Below are 22,649 nucleotides of genomic sequence, written 5' to 3'. Positions count from 1 at the left end.
ATGTGAACAAATATAATTTAGCATTAGTATTGCATTTAATTTCAAATATTTTAAATATTTACTACTTCCATTATTTTTTTATTATTAAACTCTATTTTATTTTCTGTCTATACTTATAATTCCAGAAGACATTTTTCAAATATTTGATTACATCTGAAAGTGACTTTGATTTTAGTATTAAAGGTATATTTCCTACTATTTGAGTAATGCAAATGACATATTTGAGGTAGTAATTCCAAACTTTAACTTGAACAGAGAAATCAACACCTACTAATTTTTAGTATTCTTGAGAAAGTCGTTGGCTTCAATGGAAATATTTGTTATAAATCATCTTAAAAAGTTTTTTTCGGAAAAACAGTACTTAATATTTTTCTAAATTTGTGAAATTTTTTTAGAAATCATCTTAAATTTTTCTTTTGGAAAATCAATATTTAATATTTTATTATTTATTTTTATTAATATTAAATAAGGAAAATCAGATCTTGAGTGCAAATACTTATCTTCCTTTCGTACCCTGCAAATTGCATGCACGTATCATTTTTTTAAGATAATTTACGAATTTCAATTTGAGCTTTCGTTTTATACACAAAAACTCAATTAAAATTAAATTGGTAGTAATTGTTTCCTTCTTTAATGAGTCATAGTTCTAGATGTCTAACCATCGATTAGTCAAATGATATTTCATTAAATTAGTTGCGGGAGTCCCAATTATCAGCAGGTATAATGAAATTGTCAACTTTTTGTACTGATGATTCAATAAGTTGTAATTGGTTTTCAAAAATACAAAAAATTGCATTCAAAAATTAATCCAATAAAAATTCCCTTTTATTCGTAAAATTGCAATAAATATTTATATCGTTTCAAAAAATCATGCTTTCAGCCAGGGAGAGTGTATATTTTGAGAGATCGGTGCGTTCTTGGAAATGTTAAATATTCATGCATAAGTTTTTATCACAATATTAAGTTAAAAATATTGTATATATTACCGAGATGCCATTTATCAGACAATCCCTAGACCTATGCCTCAAAATTTTGGTTGAGAGTGATCGTCTGTTACCCATTATCCGTTCCTGATTAGCTTTTGCATTCACGTCATCAGTTTTAGATTCAATTTGTTTCATATACTTCTATACAAATATCAATACTTCTATTAATCTTGCCTCTACACACCACCTAATCATGTCCATGCGGAGTATGTACGTAATTATTTTACTCTTCAATAATAATGATCTAATCATTTAGATTTCGGTTCTTATTAGAATTTCCTCTTTTGCATATTTTGAAGCATTATGTCTCATGCGATTCTTTGGAATTTTATGCTTTAAAGTATCTACAATATATATGTACATACATATGTAGACAGGTATATTCTCAGGTATTTATGTATGTAGGTACATATATAAATGTACCTCAAATTAGGTAAGCTTGCGGAAAGTGGTAGTGATTCATCAACGTTTTTATTTATATTAAATATTCTAGTGTCTCACACGATTAGCACAGCTTAAACAGCTGTTTAAAATTAAATTTAATTAAAGCTCACTTTGTGCCAGCGTTTGTTTAGCAAAGAGTAGTGTGAAATTTTTAGTGACTGATTTTTTTACAGTGGAACGAAAAATAAATTCAACAGGCTTATTAATATGTGCATACATACAAATGCAGTTTTTGCTTAATATTGCCAGTTGATTCTTATTTAAAATTACTCCAATGCACCTCTGTTAGAGTAGTGCTTTTTATGTTTCCCCATTGCTCACGCATTGCATTTCCTGCATAGTTACCAATTTGCTCTTCGTCTTCCTAATAAGCATACGAGTAAAAAAAAAAAAATATCCCTCACAATTTTGCACAATAACAATACATTTTTCCCCCACTTCAAAGTCGCGCTTATGCTTTCGCGCCTTTTCGCAGAACATACATATGTATGTATGTGTATGTATGTATGTGAAAAAAAGAATCTAACAACAATAGCAACAATGAAGAATGCGCTTGAAAATAACAAACATTTTCGCGTGCAACAAACAACAACATCTTCATCTTCAATCGAGAGATCAACAATGAAAGTACTGCATCATATCAACAACTATCCAACACCAGACGCATATGTACGTATGCGTGTATGTATATGTGTGTACGTACTTAAGTACTAATGTTGATGGGGTGTCGTTGCAATGTGAGTCACAGAGCCAAACGAACGTTTCAAATTAAAGAAAGAAGACTCGAATTAAAAATGAAAAACTCGAGAAAACAACAACATTGTGAAACCCCTACTGCTGACGAATAAACACAGCAAACTAAACCAGTAACTACAAAAACAATAACACCAACAGTCGCCGTTTCCAGCAGCAAAAACGAAGCAGCAACCAACACTCGAGCTACGAATTCACCGCCAAGTCACGGCAAGACATACTATAAGTATATATGTACATACCAACGTACAAGTATGTAAGTAGACAAGAGAGCCAAAAAGAAAACGTGCGCCTTGTGTTAGTGCTTTTTTACGTGGAGTTGGCAACACTGTTTTTGAACCCGTTTTGAAACGACCTTTCGAGTACGAGTTCGAGTTTTTGCTACACCGACAGCAACAATTGTTGTTGTTGCTGCAGAAACTCCGGTTGCTGGTCGCGGTTTTTTTTTTGTCTTCATTCTGCTATTGTTGTTGTTGTTACTGAACTGCTGATGACTGTTGCGTAGAGGTGACGTTGCTTGGTTGGACTTCGAGAATTGCTGCTGCATATATTTGTTTCTGTGTAATTTGGCCTCTCTCCTATTTTTTGTTATGTTAAGCTCTGCTTGTTGCTGGCTTGTTTATTAGTTGAGAGTGGGTATGGGAGTGTGTATGTATTGTTACTTGTTGAGACGGTTGTTGTTGGCATATGGTCTGCATTGTCTCACGTTGTTCTTGTTGTTGAATTGTTTTCTATAGCCCCTTATTATTATCATTCCTGAATTGCATTTTTTCTGTGAGCCAAGTGATTTCTGGCGTTAAATTTTTATTTCATACATGCAATTTTTTTTGTTTGCCGGGGCCAACGATTTGCCAACGCAGCTGCCAACGTGTAAATCGTATTACACAAATAAAGCATAACTAAAACTTTACAAAAAATAAACAGCGTCAAACAGTAGCTGCCAAAACACGTTTCCTGCTTCCTTTGACGTCAGCCAAAAGCTAAAACGAAAAGACTTAAGTACAAAAAAGTACTTGCAGTTAATTTTTGGTTGAATTTGGGCTTGCACTTTATATTCGTATATGCATGTTTTGTTGGCGCAAGCACAAATTTCAATGCAAAATTCAAGTTGAATTAGCTGCTGTTTTATTTACATAAAAAGCATTAAACCAACTCAATACTGATAACGTCAACTATTGAAGTGAAAACTTCTTTAGAATCGTTGGGAGTGATTTGAGAAAAAGTGAAACGGAAATAGCGACCCTCTTGGCTACGAAGCGTTATATTATATGTTGATATAAACGTAGCGACGAACTAAATAACTTTTATTTTTTCTTGTGATTCGAACCAAGGATTTTGGATCGGAAGCTCACATTGCTAGCCGCTCGGCTACCGCGCCATGCTGTCGGCGCTGGCCTAAAAGTTATTTAGCTACGAAGCGTTATATTATATGTTGATATAAACGTAGCGACGAACTAAATAACTTTTAGGCCAGCGCCGACAGCATGGCGCGGTAGCCGAGCGACTAGCAATGTGAGCTTCCGATCCAAAATCCTTGGTTCGAATCACAAGAAAAAAAATTTTTTTATACAGTTATTTTTTTTTTTATGCTATGTTTATGAGGAGCTTTTTTTCATGGCAGAAATACACTCGGTGTTTTGCCATTGCCTGCTGAGGGGTGAGCGCTATTAGAAAAATGTTTTTCTTAATTTTGGTGTTTTCACCGAGATTCGAACTGACGTTCTCTCTGTGAATTCTGAATAGTAGTCACGCACCAACCCATTCGGCTACGGCGTTTGTTTAATTTTACTGATGCAAAAATGAGGGAAAATATTTGAATAAAGTTTGCTTACTGTTTACACATTTTCCAAAGGTGACGGAGAACCAAAATCAATAAATAGCATCACGGAATTCATTCACGAAAATTTAATAAAGTATACACCAGAAGTATCGCGGATACGATAAAGTTCCAATGATTTTAAGAGGTGATTTCAACGTAAATTTTGCATTGGACACAGCGGTTCCTTCAATTGACTTTCTCAATACAACATTCAATTTAAAAATGTGTAACAATCGCACTGAATCGACAACACGATCAAAAACAACAATTGACGCGGTATTTCAAAGATATGTTGACAACATCGAAACCAAAGCATTTGTATCATATTTTAGCTATCATAAGCCACTCGTATCATTTGTTGAAATTGAAAACATTGAGGATGAATAATAATAAAATGAAGAAAATAAAATATGAACTTTATATCAATATTATAATGAACCTATAATTATCCCGCCCCTAATGCTGTTTTCGTCTCATTCTCTCTCAGTTTGTTTTACGGAAGGTTTCACTTCTATCGCGTCTAACCGTTAGACTGGTATTTTTTTTTTTTTTTCACATATTCTACTTTGCAATCGCATACTTTTTTCCAAAGTCTAGCGTTTCCTTTATTTGTTTATCGCTTAAAAAGCGTGTAAAGCCGCAAATAAACTGATATGTCAGACTATCAGCATACTCGCATACTGAGGTTTTCAATTGCTTTTCACAGAACGCGTAAAGAAAACGGACGCACAAAGAATCAAAATATATGCATATATACTTATATATGCATTATTGTACATAATATACATATGTATATAGCAACGAATATTTGAAGTTGCCTAAATCAAGAAATTATATTTGGGCAATGTTTTTATATAAAATTTTATTCGCTCTGCAAGAGAATTTTTCCTGTGCTTTCTCAATCACTACTCTTAATTTCCAACATAGCTGCAGATCTGCAACCACAGGATCCTTAGAGCGTATACATAAGTGATATCCACTAGATTTCAAATCATTCACGCCCTACAGCTGCAGCACTCGTATAAATAAATTTAAAGCAGTGTCTGGCAGCCCACGAATATTTGGATGTGCTTTCAGCCAAAAATGTGGAGCATTGCAGAGTGAGTTAAAATTGTTATAGAAATCTACACTGTAGATATTAAAGTACAACATACGTAAATACATACATATGTACCTATATGGACACAAATAAGTGTAAAGCTCTTTGTCATGTTCTCTGGTGATAACTACTCCATTAGATAAAAACAAAAACCTCTTCAACTTTCAATAGTCACCTCAAAGAGTTTCCCCATGTACAAATATTCAACTTTACATTGTTAAAAATGTTAGGGGTATTTAGACTGAGCTCGGTAAAGTTACGATTCGGTTTTGGTGTATACTTTCCATGTATTTCAGACCTAGAAAGTTTACTGTATTTCCGCATAACGAATTATAATTTTACCGACTCGGTCTGAAGACTTACTTATATTTTACTTATAATTTATATAATTTGCTTCCTATGCTGACGCTTAAAAAACCGTTGTGCTCGTAGCTAGCTACATGGAAACATACACATTTATGCATATATAATATGTACACATGTATTCATTCAGTTCAGTTCAATTCTCGCTGATAAGCATAATTTCTAATCAACTGTTGTTATTCGCTCGACCCAAAGGAAGTTTCTCAAAGAGTATCAACAACAAGCATGTTTGTACATGTGTATGTACATCTACTTATATGCAGTTGTATGAAACAGCTTTGGCGCTAGAGTGTATGGAGGGCGTATTGAATGGCACAATTTACAAAATTGATGAATTGAAATTTAAAATTCATGAATTAAAAGTGACCCGCTTGAGTTTTCAAGCTATCGTCGAGCTGTTTGACTTGAGTTTCTGCTGGCGTAGACATATTTTTTATCTAGATGAGAGCTTTTTTGCATACACAGATTCAAGCGGGCGGCGAAATTTCATTGTTATTTTTGTAGGTACATATTGTATTTTTTTCTCTTGAATGCCTCCATATTTTTGACAAATAAAAAAATTTAACACCAATATGTAAGGTGAGTTTTTAAAAGAATGTGATATTTTCATAAATTAAAAACAAAGTGGTTTAGAACAAATACTCGAGACGCTTGCTTTTACGATGATAATTAGAATAGAAAAAATTAAATAAATAGAAAATAGCGTCGATTGCTCTGACTGATTGTACGTATTCAGGATTTTTTTTTTTTGAAAATCGATAATGAAAAAATGTTATTCTTAAATACTTTTGGCAATTGTTTGTCTGTAGTTCACGATATTAATGTTATATATACCTATTAACTCTAATATACCTACATATATATATCTATACCTATTAACTCTTGACGAAAAACTAAAAATTTCTGGGCAATCTTTTCTCTATTAATTATTTGAGCTAACTTTTCGCACTTTATGCCATAAAATTAAATACTAATTGCTAGATAAGATATTCAATAGAAGTATGCACCTCAACCTTAAACCCCCTATTGTGCCTTCTATGCTGGACTGAGCGTTCGAGCCTCTTCCGGCCGTACGAGGCCGTGATGTTTACTTATTTTTCCCGCATCGCATCGTGCAGCAAGTGTGATAATGCAACTGTAGAAAAGTCACAGAATCGCATATCCTGAGCCTGTGCAGCTTACGCCCAAACCTGTTAATCGCTAAAAAATTAATATAGTCTCCATAAAATAATTAAAAAATGCGAAATTTTATTGTTCTTTGGTGACCTGTTTACAATAAAAATAGATTGGAAAATTAGATTAAAAATTTGTTGAAATGGATTTTTGTTTTAAATATAATCCGGCATTTATTTTTTGAATACTATAGCGTGCCTACGAGTTAAATGATCTATTCGATCAGTCTAATTTTTACTACTTTTCCCAATAAATCTGGCTGCATGGTGGTCAATGGTGGCTTGAATATTGCAATAAATCGGTTGTCAGTCAGCATAGCTCGATAGCGCTCGCCATTTACCGAAATAGCAGCGCCTTTCTCATTTCGAAATAAATGAGAGCCGATGATGTCGTCAGTGCTCTATGAACTTTTCGTCTACATTTATTTTTTCAAAGTAAATTTCCACAATCTGGAAGAGTTGTTCTGGCATTATTCGTTTCATAAACCTTACTGAACAAAAATGTCAACCAGTTTGCCATTATAAGCTGTCAAACCATAGTTATCATATCAGTTACCGATATAACCAAAATTTTCGGTACTAAAGAGATTTTACAAAACCATATTTAACTACATATGATACATATTACATATGCATACATATACTATGTATTACATATTATGCCATTCGTGGCATTTTTCCCTCCTATTATTTCTGCCATTTTCGGCATCAAAATAAATTCTTAGTACTTTGTCAAACACGCCCATCACTAATTGCAAATAATAAAATATTCTTCAACACAATCTGCTTAATCAGTCAACCATTTCAGCAACTTATTGCCAGCCATCAGATAAACATCGATCAGTCAAAAAAAAGTTCTTTTTTGTTCTTTTTAGTCAACAAATTTTTTACTTGATATAATCGCATAGTGAGCGAATTTGAAATCTCTTCACGTTGTTGTATAGATTTATATAAGCATACCTAGGGAATGAGTACTAATGTATGTATATAGTCACTTTATTCAAATACATACATACCTACATATATTACAATAATTTCTCAATTCAATTTTATTTTACTCCACTTTCCACCTCCGGACGAGCGCCTTTATTGAAATTCATCAAAGCTTAGTTCAGGTGATGCAGCAGCATTAAATAAAAATTATAATGAAATTCTTAAGTGTGTATATTCTACAACTGGAAAAATTCAATTCCAAAACCAATAAAAACAAATGTTGACGTCATGCCAACGCGCGCCGAATCGAAAAGAATCATTTGCGAATACGTCGCTCAGGCGTAAGCAATTCGATTAGAGTTCTGTTATTACTTTATATTGGCTTGTGTTGATTTCGAGCTGCGTGTTTGGCAAAAACTATATAGCATATTTTCGTTTGAACACATGTACATAGGTTTCTACTTATGTATTACAATTCGATTGGTTCAATTCATTAAATCAAATATTCGATTTGCAAGGTACAAACTGACAAGCAATCAAATGTATGCCAATATACGCAAGCAAATATGGTTTCAATTTAGTATTGTTGTTGTATTCGTATGTAGTACCTACCCCATAGGAAAATCTGTAATTTTTTGAGACGGCAAGTTTTTAACAAATTTGGAATTGTAAACATATTATTAGTAAACTGCAAAATTCTTAGTTATTTTTCATTTATGTGACAGAATCTCTGTGTGTGTGACGTCGCAGTGTGCAATTTAGTCGTGTGTTGTTTGTGTAAGTTCTTCTTCTTGCATTCTTGTTCGCCTTTTCATATCTCTCTGATGGGTGCAATCTTGTTTCTATTATTCTTGATAATATATGTACTCATTTGGTGTTTGCATGGTCTCTCACCAGAGGCCTGCATGGCTCACTGTTTTCTTGAGTTGTTCATACGCTAAATTTCTTGCTCACATTCAGTCAATTGAACCAAAATATTTGGTCAAGTGCAGTCAGCTCATGCAGGCGAACGCGTAGTTTAGCTCAGTCAACACGTATGATCTAATGCCTTCGGCTCAAATCTAATCATTGACCAAAAAGCAGCATTGAATGAAATTAGCATCGGCCTTTGCGTTCAAACTATCAAACTTGTTCAAAGAAGTAATTGTCATTATTGTAAATAGCACATGTTCGAGCAAACGGGCGTTGGCGTACAATGTACGCTGTAAATTGCGTTTCGTATTTGAAAGGATTAGTTGGTTTCAGCCGTTGTAAAATAATGTTAAACGATTTTATATGTTTTATTATAAATTTTAAGGAAAAAAAACATATATGAAAATATAGTGTTTTTGCTTAAAAATTTTGCTTTTACTTTGCTATCGTTACATGCAAAAACTCATGCGGGATCATACGTGCTCAAACCGGCTCATTTGGCTCTATAGTCCTTTTATTCTTGCTCAAAAAAATGAATGTACAGCCGAACGAGCAAATACCCGAAACGGCTGCTATGAAGACGATTGGTGATAACATCGGAGAGCTAAAACGCAGCACATGATTTGATTGAGCTGAAATAAACAATGACAATAACTTATTTGAACAAGTTCGATCGTTTGAACGCAAAGGCCTGTTTTTTTGTTCAAGCGAAGCGTATGAATGTTTTACACTCAACCGGTGCAATTCTCTGTCTCTCACTTGTATTGTTATTCACGAACGAATTTCCCCTACAATCCCGTTCTCTTTCTTGTTTGTTACGTTATTGCCAGAATCACTCTCACGGTTGTCGCAATCTTGTAATCTATCAATCGGGGCAATCTATGCTCGTTGTTTTCTATTTCAATGCATTCACTAAAATCTTTTCTGTTTCGCGTTCAATTTTATCAGTTAATTTTCTACAATTTCTGCTCTTTAGGGGTTTTGGTTGAGTTTTAAATAAGCGCCTTCAGATTCACTATTTCTAAACCCATCTCTCATTTATTGCTCCAGCTGTCTATTCTGCATTCAGTTTTTCATTACTTTATTAGTTCACTCTTCCTGCAGGGCCTTTACCCTGCGCATAAAGCTTGTATGTCTGTGTGCGTATTTGTGCAATTCATTTGCACTCCATTAAATTGATTTTGATATTGACAATTAAGTCTAGTATTCTTTTATATTTTCTTGAATTTTTTTATTAATTATTTTTGCGTCTTATTAATTATTGCGTCTTATAAAAGTTCTAATTTCTTTCCAATTTATTGTATGCTTGCGTAAAAGTTTGTTGTGTGAACTTTTTTTATTAGATTCAGTTATGGAGTTCATTTGAAGAAATACTTAAATTAAGAAAAAAGTAGATACCCATTCTTTCCATTTTTTCTTTGATTTTAATTTATTTTTATTTGTTCTGTATTAAGCAATGAACTGATTCCGCCTTTTGTTATAATTAATTCTTCATATTTTATTTTAGAATTCTTTACTTTCTTTGCATATCTACGTATCCTAATTTTACCAATATATATATATATATTTTTTTTTTTGTTTTTTGCAGATTGTAAACGATCCACAGTTTGCGATACACACGGCACAGCTTCGGCACCAGAGGCAATGCCATCAGAAGACTGCAACGAGGATTGGTCGTCAACGGCGCCGCAAACAGGCAATCGTTCACCGCTAATGAGAAGTTGCTCTACACCAGCTGTTTATGGTGAGTTTGATAAAATACAATAATAATAAAAAGCGATGTTTTTATTGAAAACAAACAAAAAAATTCGATTGGAAGCAACAACAAAATTCTTGTATAGGTGAAATATTTTGAATAATACGACAAGAACAACGCGATTCACAAATCAAAATAATAGAATGCAAATAAATTATTAAAAGAAAATAATAACAGAACAATTAGAACGTAAATACTGATTAAAATACTTGTTGATGTACCTGAATGCGACTGGGAAGTCACAATATTTATCTTTGAAGCTTTGTTGCGCTATAATCGAATTCTGTCTTAGGATTTTTTAAACTTTTAAGTAACAAAAAAGTACTGCGTGAATCTAGTGCCCTCGAATCAGTGTCTTTAAATAGTAATAAGTGTATGAGTTTTTTTAAGCAGATGCATTTTAAGCGTAAGACATTTGCATTAATTTCTTTGTTTTCAAAATTTATGTTATCGTCTTCCAAGTAAGTACATGCATACATATCACATTAAAAGGCACACCGTACGCCACTAACCACCTATTCACATGCCCTATCAAACCTACTCACCCAACACCCTTCTTCCTCTTGACCCAACCTGTCGTTCTACCCACGTTTTCTTGACCTACCTTTAAATGAGTTCTTTTAACTTGGACGATCGGTGACTACATCGCACTGGCAGGGTTTAGTAAATTGCTACAACAACGACAACGACGACCATACTGAAAAACTCGCTGGTTGCCTACATGGGCGTAGCACAATGGGATTCTGCGACTTTAAGAACATAAAATTTAATTTTGCTCCATGCTGAATGAAATTTCACCTACTTGCATGAGACTAAATGGGATTCCACAACTTTTAAAGCAAACATTTCAGTTTGATAGAAATCAAAATGTTTTCCCAATATTAACACCAGTTTGGTCGCTGGATTTTAATTTTGGCTCATTCTTTTCTTTATGCGCTTAAAAAGGAACTTTGGATGCTGCCAATAGTAAATTTAATTTTTTTTCACAATTTTTTACCTACTATTAATATTAAATGTACAATATTTTATTTATGAAATAGGTGGTTTAAGATAATTCCATGCAAAGTTTCCTATCACATTTCAATAAAGCTATTTATTTTGCTTACGCATTTCTCCATCTGGCTAAAGTTAAGCAAGTTGCAGCTACACGCGATATGCGTTTAAATTTTAAAACATTTACATATGTATGTATGTATGTGTTAATGGAAATATGTAGCGATTGAAACGTGCACTGCATACATTTTGTTAAACATGTTTCGCATAACTGGCATTAAACAAGTAAAAGAATAAAACAACGACGAACGATATCAGAGTTGGCGGCAGTATCTTAATGCTTATCCAGTTTAGTTTTACAGCTTGTATAAAATTCACTACTTTTGTCACGCACCCCTACATACGCATTCATTTGGATAGACATAGTGATATACTCTTGTTTGCATGTGATTTAAATGAATATTTATTTCCTCATCAACGCACCAACAACTGACTGACAACAAACTACAAAGTACAAATAATATTAGTAATAAAAATCTGTCAGTGCCAAGTTGACGTACACCAGCAAATTTGTTTGGCGTACACCAGCAAATATTCAGTGAGTGATAAAATAACAAGTAAATAAGTTGCGACGCATCGTGTACAGTAGCTGTCAATTAAAAGCACATAAAACTCGTCGTCAAGCCAGTGTAAAGGCAAATCAAACGTAACAGTAGTAGCAATAGCGTTTTCCCCAGCTTGAGCTGAGCTCAGTCCGAGCATACGCAAATTAACCAATAATGTAATTTAAATGTAAACAATTTATTAATTTTTTTGCTCACTTTTTTTTGCTTTTGCTAAAATATGTGCATAGTTTTTAACATTTCAAATTGCATTCGCAAATTTTGCTGTGTGTGTGTGCGCGCGCGCGCTTGTTGTTGTTGCTTATTGTTTCTTAATAGCATGTTCGCTGCATTGAGCACGTGCTGCATGCACGCTAAATTCCAACGCCACCAGCTACAGCCAACACTCAGCAGCACCGCTCTGCACTCCTACACTTTAGCGCTCTACAAATTGCTCATACGCCGCGTAGTACTGTTTGCGTAGTGTTTGATTTGTGCAAGGCAACTCGATGCGCAGTGTGCGCTGATAATTGCATCACAATCATGCAAATCAACTACTGCATGCATGCTAATTCTGCTGTTGGTGTTGTTGTTGTTATTGTTGCATTTTCACCTTCACAAACCGGCGCGAAAACAACAGAATAATTTACAATTTCTTTTTACGCAAAACGAAAAACTTCCGTCACTTGAAGAAAAAATTGCAACGGAAAAGAAATTTACAAGCGATTTAAATATGTCTATATGTATGTATATATGTATATGTATGTATATACATTGGCATGCAAATACTTTACATTGATATTGACAAATATGTAAAATGTTATCATCATTGCGGGGTAACTAGGGGGGGGGGCGCTTGTATATGTATGTATGTATGTATATTTCATCTATGGGGATCCGATTATCTCTTATTGGTGGCGCTGGCGCTGTCGCTGTCGCTGACTTTGGCGTTGCTGATGCGCGTCACTAATGGCCCTCGGTGACACGACTGATAAGCAAATGTTCAATAAATGAGTAAATGAAAATACAATTTGTTTATTACCATATACATATGTATGTGCATACAAGTATGCTTCTATTTACAGTCACTTGAGTAAATAACAGAAAAAAAGTATTCCTTCACATTATTGCCTTATTTTGCACTTGAACGCTCAACGTCGCAAACATGATTCATTTAAAAAGCTTAATTGCTGATTTAATGGTGTTTTTGTTGTTGTTATTATTATTGCGATTAGTCTAAAGTGATTTACCTTTGGTTTGTTGATGGAATCGAATAACTTATTGAGGGTGGCTTCCATAGCAGTAAATATTAGAGTATTTCGGCATACAATTAGTGGGCGGTTACGCCCACATATGCAAAATTATGCATACAAATGTGGTGCGAATACCACTACTTTGCAAAATATCTCAGTATAGTTGTTGGTACAGTTATTACGCTTTTGCCTATAGTTTTTAGTCATTTTGTTTGCCCAATCGATTATCAGTTCAAGTTTTTATAATCAAATAATTTGTTTCCGTGTACTCATGTCCATATACACATATTCACATACGTACTAGATGCGTGCGTTTTTGCCCTTCATTCAATATCGTGTGCCATTGTGAAATTATTCCTCAATAACAAATTGTTGCTAGCTGTATTCCAACTGCATTACTCAGCAGGATCAGCCGATGACGTGTCAACCACCAATCTCACCTTAAATGATCATGCATATATGTACATGTATTTGTATGTAGTTCATAAGAATTAGCACAGTTTTTTATTAGTCATTTACTAGGATGTGCTGGCAAAACTGTTGCAAATAATGAGTTGACAAAGCGACATTCCCAAACCATTTGCAATCTTCGGCTGAATCAGCTAAATTGTGGGTTGGTCTGGAAAGAACATTTAGGTTATCAATCAAAGGTTGCTAATACAATCCCATAATATCAGTAATAAATTGGAAAGCAAGCGACAAGAAACGGTTTTAAAAATTATACGCACTGAGGTCTTAAAGAAAAAGTCTCAATTTTTATAAATTTTACAGGCTCGCCTTCTAAAGTCTACTTGTGAGTAACCTTTTTTGTGATTGGGTTACGTACACACAAATATATTGTGCATACCTAAACATTGGAACATATTGTCTATAAAAAATACTAATTCTTATGAATTCGGCACCGCTTGCTAAGAATCTTCAAAAAACAATAAAAGCTTTTTATTCCTAAAATAAGCATACCAAAGTAGTACACTCACTGACTACTAAAATATATATCTTCCATATATACATTCCTATGTTCATATATACATACATATTTTTCTAACGAATTATGAATACATAGAAGTACTTCCTGTGAGCAAAACATTATTTCAAAGTGACGCGGTTTCTCAATAAAATGCAAAAAAAGTTGTAAAAATTATACTCAAATGTATTTAAAGGGTTTTCAATAGGGGCATAACATACATTTTATAGAGTTCAATCGGAAAAGTATGATATGATATGATCAATGGGAATCACCTTTTAAGTTATTTCGGTTTTATAGGAGAGTATCTTTATGCCAAATATGCACTTATCTTATTGGCACACATACATAAAAGTGAGTAACTTGGTTACTTCATTCTCTTTCTATCATTGGCGAGCTGATTTTATGAGTATGCGTGTGTTAGTAATTCCATCAGCAACTTCTTGTAGTGAAGTTAAGTGTTATTAAGACAAAACACAAATTTCGTGCCTTGTGTCACCATTGAGAGAATAAATGGGGAAAGACAGGAACAAAATGGCTACTGTAGGGAGGGTTATGGAGAAGAGCGTTTTATACCACTAATGAAATTTAAAAGATATCTAAACCTGCTATGTACGTGGGAGTAAGAAAAAGTGAGTGCCAAGTTGTGTGAATATCAATCAAGCGAGAGCAGGACAGCAGGGAAGTTATTGTCCTCAATTAGCAATACATACATCCACTTTTATTAATTGCTTATCAAATCGCATATGCCAAATATTTCTCTCGAGATGATAGGACAGTTTTTATTTTTAATTTTTTTTTTTTTGTTGTTGTGGGACTATTGGTATTAACTAAAACAAGAGGTGAAAGTTTGAACTTTTTCTTGCAGGAACATAGGAAATTTTTTGTAATTTTTTGTGGATGGAGGAAAATTGTGTATTAACTAAAACAAAAGTTGGATATTTGAACTTTCATAGAAAATTACACCACACAACCCTATGTACATCAAAATTTAAGGCCTACGAAACGAGAATCTTCAGCTATTTTCTTTGACGAAGACATTTTAAAAATGAAATTGATAAACAAATTGCTTGCAGCCTATGCAGCAGTTGCCTATTCAAATGATATTTGACAAGTCGACAACGTGACCAAATCAAAATCCAAGCCTTGAACAATGGAAAACAAAATTTGGTGTTGTTTCTCTTTTAATTTCGGGTTAAACTCTTTAATTATTGAATAATTGAATTAAAAAAAGTCTACGAAAAATGATAAGAGAGACGCGAATAGCAAAAGTTCACAGCCGACAGAATCAAGTTGGATTAAGCAACGCATCTAGGGCACTACAAGAACAAATATAATATCATATCGACTACAACTAGACTCTTTTGGGCCTTAATTTGGGGTTTACTTTGGCATTGTTACTTATTTGGTATTTCCAGCACGACTGGATTTTTTCCCCTCACTGTCATTCTCTACTGATAAGATTAATTATATTTACAATTTTCGTAAAAACAATCTTTTAGGTTTTTTGTTTTAGTTTTCCCCTTTAGGATGGAATAATGGGGATTTTTAAACTATAACTTTCGTTTCAAAACTAAGCTAAGTTTTCTACTGCTCCGAAGCATAGTCTATAGGTTCAACTAATAACAATCGCTATGGATGTATGCATGTTGTATTTTGCAAGCCCTTAATTATTCTATTGTCACATTCAGCGTCATTGCCTCTTCCCCACATTTATCAACTTATGCAATTTTCCACAATTCCCGTTCAACATGCAGCAGTAGTTGCACCAGCGTAATTATTGTCTCGCATGCCAACACAAACGAAATCAAAATTCAGCAGTCAAAACAAAAACTGGCGGTCGTCATAGTAATCCCTAGTCATAAAAGGGGCATAAACAAAAACGTGCCACTAAAGGAGAGAAGAATGAAGAATAAAATGGAGAACAAAAATAGAAAAAACAAGAAAATGCATGATAACCCAATTAGAAGCTTTATGACTGAGAAGAAAATCAATATTTGCCCAAGAAGCCAAAAAGGTTGCTATTTGAAAACTTTGAATGAGACATAGAGGCAAACAGACATAAACAAAAATGTTGAAACTGCTTGGCTGCGTACATTGTAAATGTATGTGTGGCTACGTATGTTTATACAAAAATAGGTATAATAATAAGATAAGGAGGAAGAGAGAATAAATGAATATATTTCTTTCAACATTTTGCTTGCAACTAATAAGGAAAACGGTAATGGCGCGCAAACCCCAACGTCGACAACAATAACACGCAGCATAGCTACTAATTATTATAGCATTACCGCATATGCGCATATACAAATGTATGTACGCCTGCATATATTTATGTATAACTGCAAATCTACATCACTATTAAAAACTACAAATTACAAGCAAGCAACATAAATTTTTCATGCTAAGCAAAAATATACAAAATCCAAAAAACAACGACGCCAAACGATGCCCCACCACCCATAGGCAGCGTTTCCCCAAAACTAAATACTTACATATGTGGATGCATACATCTGCACCTTACATCACACATGCATACACACATGGTAACTCATAGGCTAGCCGCAATTGGGCGCCCTGCCTGAACACCACTCATCAGCCTAAATTTTCAACGCCGCTGTCAGCCACAATTGTTGCGTGTATTTGGGCTGTTTGTTGTTTTTTGTTTTTTTTTTCCTATTAATTTTTATGTGTATGGTTATATGTTCTACTGTTGTTGTAAATAGCTGCTGCCTCAATTGAAAGCACTTAATAAAAATTTACAACAATTCTCATGTACGTATGGATATGTATGTGTATATGTATATATACCCGTAAAAGAGCCATATGGAGAAGTGGGAAAGGAAGAGGGGTAGCAAGTGGCGAAGCGAAAATAGTACTCATAAATATATTTGTGTGTGTGATGTGATAGGAGCGATTAAAACGCACGCACATGTCGTTGGTGTTGTTGTTAGTGTTATTGCTATGGTTGTAATTTTTAGCTACTGCGTGTAGTGTTGTTATTTTTACTTCAGTGTGTACTTATACATACATACGTATACGTATGTATATGTACAAATTATTCACAGTGCGGTCGATCGCATCGCTTGCATGACTCATGCAAACCGCGTGTATTTATTGCGTTGCTTTGAAAGAAAACACAAAACGTAAATGTAGTAATCCAACAAAAAAAAAAAAAAAAATTAAGAACAACAGCAATTACAACAAGACGACCGCAATGCCTGTAGACTTGTAAATACGCGTCAAATTTCAATTGCTGCTGGTTTGTTGGTTAAAGATACATGTATACGTACATGTTTATACAAAAGCATACGCACAGACATTTGCAGAAGTTTTTGGTTATTGAGTTTTTTTTTGCTTCTCTGATTGCTTTTATAGTTTTATAATTTGGAGGCACAGCCAAACGAGCCTCTTCGTAAGTTCAATACACATACATACATATTTATCTGCATATGTAAATACGTGTGACTGTTTCTGCTCAGTCTCTACAGAAAATCGCTATTTGCCTCCAAATGATCACCTCTCCATCTTCTCTTATAAAAACACCTGCCCGTCTACACTCATTTACTCCTACCAAGCAATCAAATATATAATTGGCGCGTACACCCTCTTTTGGGTGTTTGACCGAGCTCCTCCTCCTATTTGTGGTGTGCGTCTTGATGTTGTTCCACAAATGGAGCGACCTACAGTTTCAAACCGACTCCGAACGGCAGATACTTTTTATGAGGAGCTTTTTCATGGCAGAAATACACTCGGTGGTTTGCCATTGCCTGCCGAGGGGCGACCGCCATTAGAAAAAACTTTTTCTTAATTTTGATATCTCACCGAGATTCGAACCGACGTTCTCTCTCTGAATTTCGAATGGTAGTCACGCACCAACTCATTCGGCCACGGCGGCCGAATGTCAAGCAATCAAATACTCGTAATTTATTTATTGCTCTAATGAGAGTCGAGACTCTTCAAACGCTATCATCATTTCAAAGATCTGACATTTTATCAAACATTTGTGCGTTTAAAATATTTACATATATACATATGTATGTACGCCTATTTTTAGTGCTAACTAACTTTAGTGAAACTAGCTATGTATATCAGTTTATTTTAATTTAGGTTTCGACTAAAAGTGTGAACATTTTTGTTAAATAAATATGTGACTAAACCGAGCTATAATAAGAACGGGGAAGAATAATTAGATTTGCAAAATCCCACAATAAAATTCTACACTTTCGAAAAATATGTGAGGAAATTTTGTTAGGCTAAGATATTATATGGTATGGCTATACAATAAATAAATAAATGATGTTTTTAAAACCTCTCTATTTTATTTAAAAAAATTAACTGCAACCCTGCCAATAGATATTTGAATCGTAAGTTAAATCCTATTTCGGGATATTTTCAAAACAAGTAGCATTAGTTTGTAACAGTGGGTTACATTCAAACTCATGCTCAATGTGATGCCGCGTGGGGAAATTGCCCTTTTCTCTCTTAAAACCAATGTAAACCGCTCAGAAACTTTAGATGGTCCCCGATTTTAATCGAGCAGATTCAATTTTGCTTGTGTATTTTTTATCCTATTCTACTAATTTTCTAAATATTATTTAGTTATACATACACCATTTTTTATTTTAGTATACATATATTAATTTTTAATTTATTTAATTTTTCAAAGTTTGATGAAACCAAATACTCATATCACCTTTGTGCCATATTTGTATCTCATTATTAGGATTGGTTATTACCCATATTTTGTCTATTTTCAATACCGATCATATTTTTTACTAAAAAAGAGCATGCATACTGAATTTTGTTGATATATCTCACGTTTTACTTGAATACTCGTAACAAGCAAATACATCCGTATTTTCAATGGAATTTTACAAATAGCGTAAACTCACGAAATTGCTTATACTTTTATTATAGTTGGAAGGATTTTCTTGAACATCTAAATTTACACAAATTTAAAACTTGAAATGCGAAAATGTGCATGTTTAAATATTTTTGTTTTTAGAAAAATACAAAAAAAAAATCAGACAACTTCTACCTATTGCAGTTTGGCCATTGATGTGAAGGAAAAATTTTTAAGGTTATTATTATTTCTGTCGACTGGCATATGTAAGTAGATAATTAGGTAAGTATTAGTCATTTTCATCGGTTGCCTCCTTAAAAAATTTAAGCAAAAAACAGTATCATTAAATAATTTTTTTTATTGATTTTCGGTAGTTTGTCGATCGAATTACGTAAGAAACAAATAGTGTCAGTTTGGAATGAAAATTCATTTTACAAAGTGTTCGTCAGTGACTCCTTCACATTTCTGCTCTATATGTCATGGTTGTTGTTGTTGTTGTTGTTGTAGTATAAACATCCCCCATACACATACGGGGAGTACTACTGAAGTGACAGTCCTTGGCTGAATGTACTTATAAATCCGGGTCGCTCCGGTTCCATGTTACATTGCCTCACTTCTTCGAATGTTCATGCTATGTACCTACGCCTTTCTTTGTCTATCCATTTTCCCATATTTTCTGATAACAAACCATCGCGAATTGGAGATCTGCTGTCTTCCATTCTGAATAGATGGTTTACGTAGAATTTTCCATGACCTCTTATCATAAATGTATCCAACTTTCCTTGATCAAGTATCCCATGTGCTTTAACAAGGCATGACTGACCTCTGCTTTGTCGGCTTAAGCTTCAAGTTTAAAATCTAAGGAAGAATGTAAGTCGTATGAGTTAACGAGAGGAATTAAAATCTTCCGTATATGTTGGCAGTTGTTATCGTTGTTGTTTTTTTTCGAGTTATTGTTGTAATAGCAAAAACATTCTCCGTAAATAGTTGGGGAATTTTGCTGACAGTTATTGGCCGGCTATAAACCCGGGTCGTTCCGGTAACGCAGAACCGACTGTCTTTTGAACGCACATTCGAGTGATGTTGAAAGAACTAATCTACTGAAGTCTATGTTTGTTTTTTTATGCTTCAGAACAAATAATCATAATCTAATAGTGGTCGCCCCTGGGCAGGCAATGACTAACCATAGAATGTATTCTGCCATAAAAAAAGCTCCTATTAAAAAATATCTGCCGTTCTAGACGCACACCACAAATAGAAGGAGGAGCACGGCCAAACACCCAAAAAGGGTACAAGCGCCAATTATATATATTATTGTACATATATATTACATATATTAGAATTTCAATTATAAAGTAATAAGCTAACGAAGCAAGTAACTTACAATGAAATATGTCGCTACTTTAATGCCTTTACTTGTATCCACTAGCTGGTTGTTGTCATCTCTCAACTCCCGAAATTGTCTAGTGCGCCCAGAGGCGAATGCATTTACATAATTAAAATGGCTATTGGACTTTTTTCTTTTTTTTTAATTTTTTTTCTCAATTCAACTTGAGGGCAGAAAAGACGTCAGCTACAACGTTAATTAACATGAGAAAATACAAAAAAAACGCTTACTTGATCCTCAAATCTCGACGAACGATTGCTCACACATTTGCGCTAAATACAATTTATGACAAAATTTCACTGCAATTGAGTAACACGGGCTGTCGAATACATTGACCGCACGTCTCAAACGACCGAAAAAAAACTCAGGGCCCAAATGAGGACAGCTTTCTGGGGCTAAAGCGTAAAGCATACAACAATTTACAGCTGTGATTAAAATTTATTTATAAACATAATGGGTAGTGCATTTCTTACATTGTTTGTATGCTGACAATCACCGAAAAACTGGGGAAATAAGAAATACAAAAGTCTCCGATTCACAGCTGATTACTACACTTCTCAACTTCTTTGAGTTTGACCCTAGAAATACAACTTGAAAGTAAGATAAACAAGTTTGTGTGAAGAATAAAGCAGCGACAGATAATACTACACATATACATACAGAAATACAGATATGTACATACATGTGTATTATAGATTATTGTACGTATGATTACTTGTAGATTGCTTGTATGTAGGTGGAGCAGTTTTGCCGATGAGGTGATGAGCGCATAATAATGTATTAATAAGCAGTATATATTCCATAAAAGCTGAACTGCGCTGGATTGGGCGCGTGCGACGCAAACCACATTCGCGCATTGGCTCGCGGTGTTAATTCAGATATAGTATGTAAATATAAATTTTTTATGTACTTTTCCGTAATAAGATCATTCATCAACAATACAATTTTCATTTCATTTACTCTGGTTTTTTTGTTTTGTTTTATTTTGTTTTCAATTACATGTGCAGGTATATATTTTTAGGTATGTCTCAATTGCGACGCAATAAAAGGCAATTTTGATACAGCTACATACGTATGTATGGATGTATGTGTGTTAAGAAACTTTCAAAGATTAAAATTTTTGTTACATTTTAGATATTTTATTTTAAATTTCCCTCCTTCCATAGCTGGAAATATTGTGCACACTGTTCGTGTAATCTCATAGGTTGTTGTGCTTTTTGAAAACTTAATATTTTTACTACCTTTTTCAGTCTTTTAAATACAATTTCATTACTTTTTATTTTCATTTTTTTTTTCACAGATATCGAAACCCATCCCGCGTCACCAGTTTTCCCCCATTTACTATTGGGCAACGGCAAAGATGCCAGCGATCCGAGTAGTGTGGGCGCCAATTGTGTTTTGAATGTTACCTGCCAAGCACCCAGCTCAGGACCTACGCCGGGACTTAAGTATAAACAGATACCTGCCAGTGATACACCGCATCAAAATATAAAACAATATTTTCAAGAGGCCTACGATTTTATTGGTGAGTAAAAATACAACTTTTAATTTTTCTAGAAAATTTTGTGTTTCAAGTACTTTTGTATAACGAAATCGGGTTATGAGTCAAAATATGGAAAGTTTGTTGCGCTTGAAGAAAAAAGAAAAATAATAAAGGCAATAATTAAAATTGGATTTTCAGTTTACATATTTTCAGCGATATCAAAGAGTAATTGTTTCTAGCATATATGTGTATAGGTATATATATACATACGGATTTCGATGACTCTTTGGGAACATTCCAATCGACGAGGCTTGTCAATCAATGCGGATAATTCGTTGTAAAGTGGTCCGAGCAATGTCCAACTGCTGAGAACGGCGATTTTGCGATGTCCTTGGCGACGCCTTGGTCGGTTTTGATTTGGCCTCTTTGGATTAGAAAGAGCATCACCAGTCGAAAACCTTTCGTACAAACTTTTAATGGTGTTCTTAGAAGGTGCACTTTTCACATTATTTAATTTTTTATACGCACGTTGAGTTTTCACAATTGACTTCTTTTGTTGAATGTAAATTTCAACAATTTGCGAGTGCTCGCGTGGCGTGTACTGTTCCATGGTAAAAATCTGCTTGAACTGGCGCTTCCAACGCCATTGATGTCATTAAGCGATCTGACGTCTCTGTCAAAAGATACAGGGTTGCCAGATAGGTCCGTCGAATATTGGCAACCCTGTATGTATAAATATAAAATATCCTTCGCTCATACATAAGATTGGGTAGAAAAAAAAGTTGCAAAGTTCACTTCTGTTTATAAAGCAAGGATTTCGGCACCATACAGTTTTTTAATTTCTATTCTTCTAAAAACCGTTGAAATGGTTTTTTCATTATAAC

At 34.1% G+C, this 22,649-nt stretch overlaps 1 protein-coding gene across 1 annotated transcript in view; it reads left to right on the top strand.

Annotated features, from left to right (window-relative positions):
* Positions 1–22,649, top strand: part of LOC129253341 (tyrosine-protein phosphatase vhp-1) — a 57,048-nt gene that overhangs the window by 3,184 nt on the left and 31,215 nt on the right. The window contains exons 2-3 of the mRNA XM_054891664.1: positions 10,070–10,225; positions 21,583–21,807. Coding sequence (XP_054747639.1) covers positions 10,070–10,225; positions 21,583–21,807 — 381 coding nt within the window. The remainder of the gene's footprint in view (positions 1–10,069; positions 10,226–21,582; positions 21,808–22,649) is intronic.

Source organism: Anastrepha obliqua, chromosome 1 (assembly GCF_027943255.1).
Source record: "Anastrepha obliqua isolate idAnaObli1 chromosome 1, idAnaObli1_1.0, whole genome shotgun sequence".
Taxonomy (NCBI): Eukaryota; Metazoa; Arthropoda; class Insecta; order Diptera; family Tephritidae; genus Anastrepha; species Anastrepha obliqua.
Note: the sequence above shows the minus strand (reverse complement) of the source record. Positions and strands in the feature narration are given on the sequence as shown.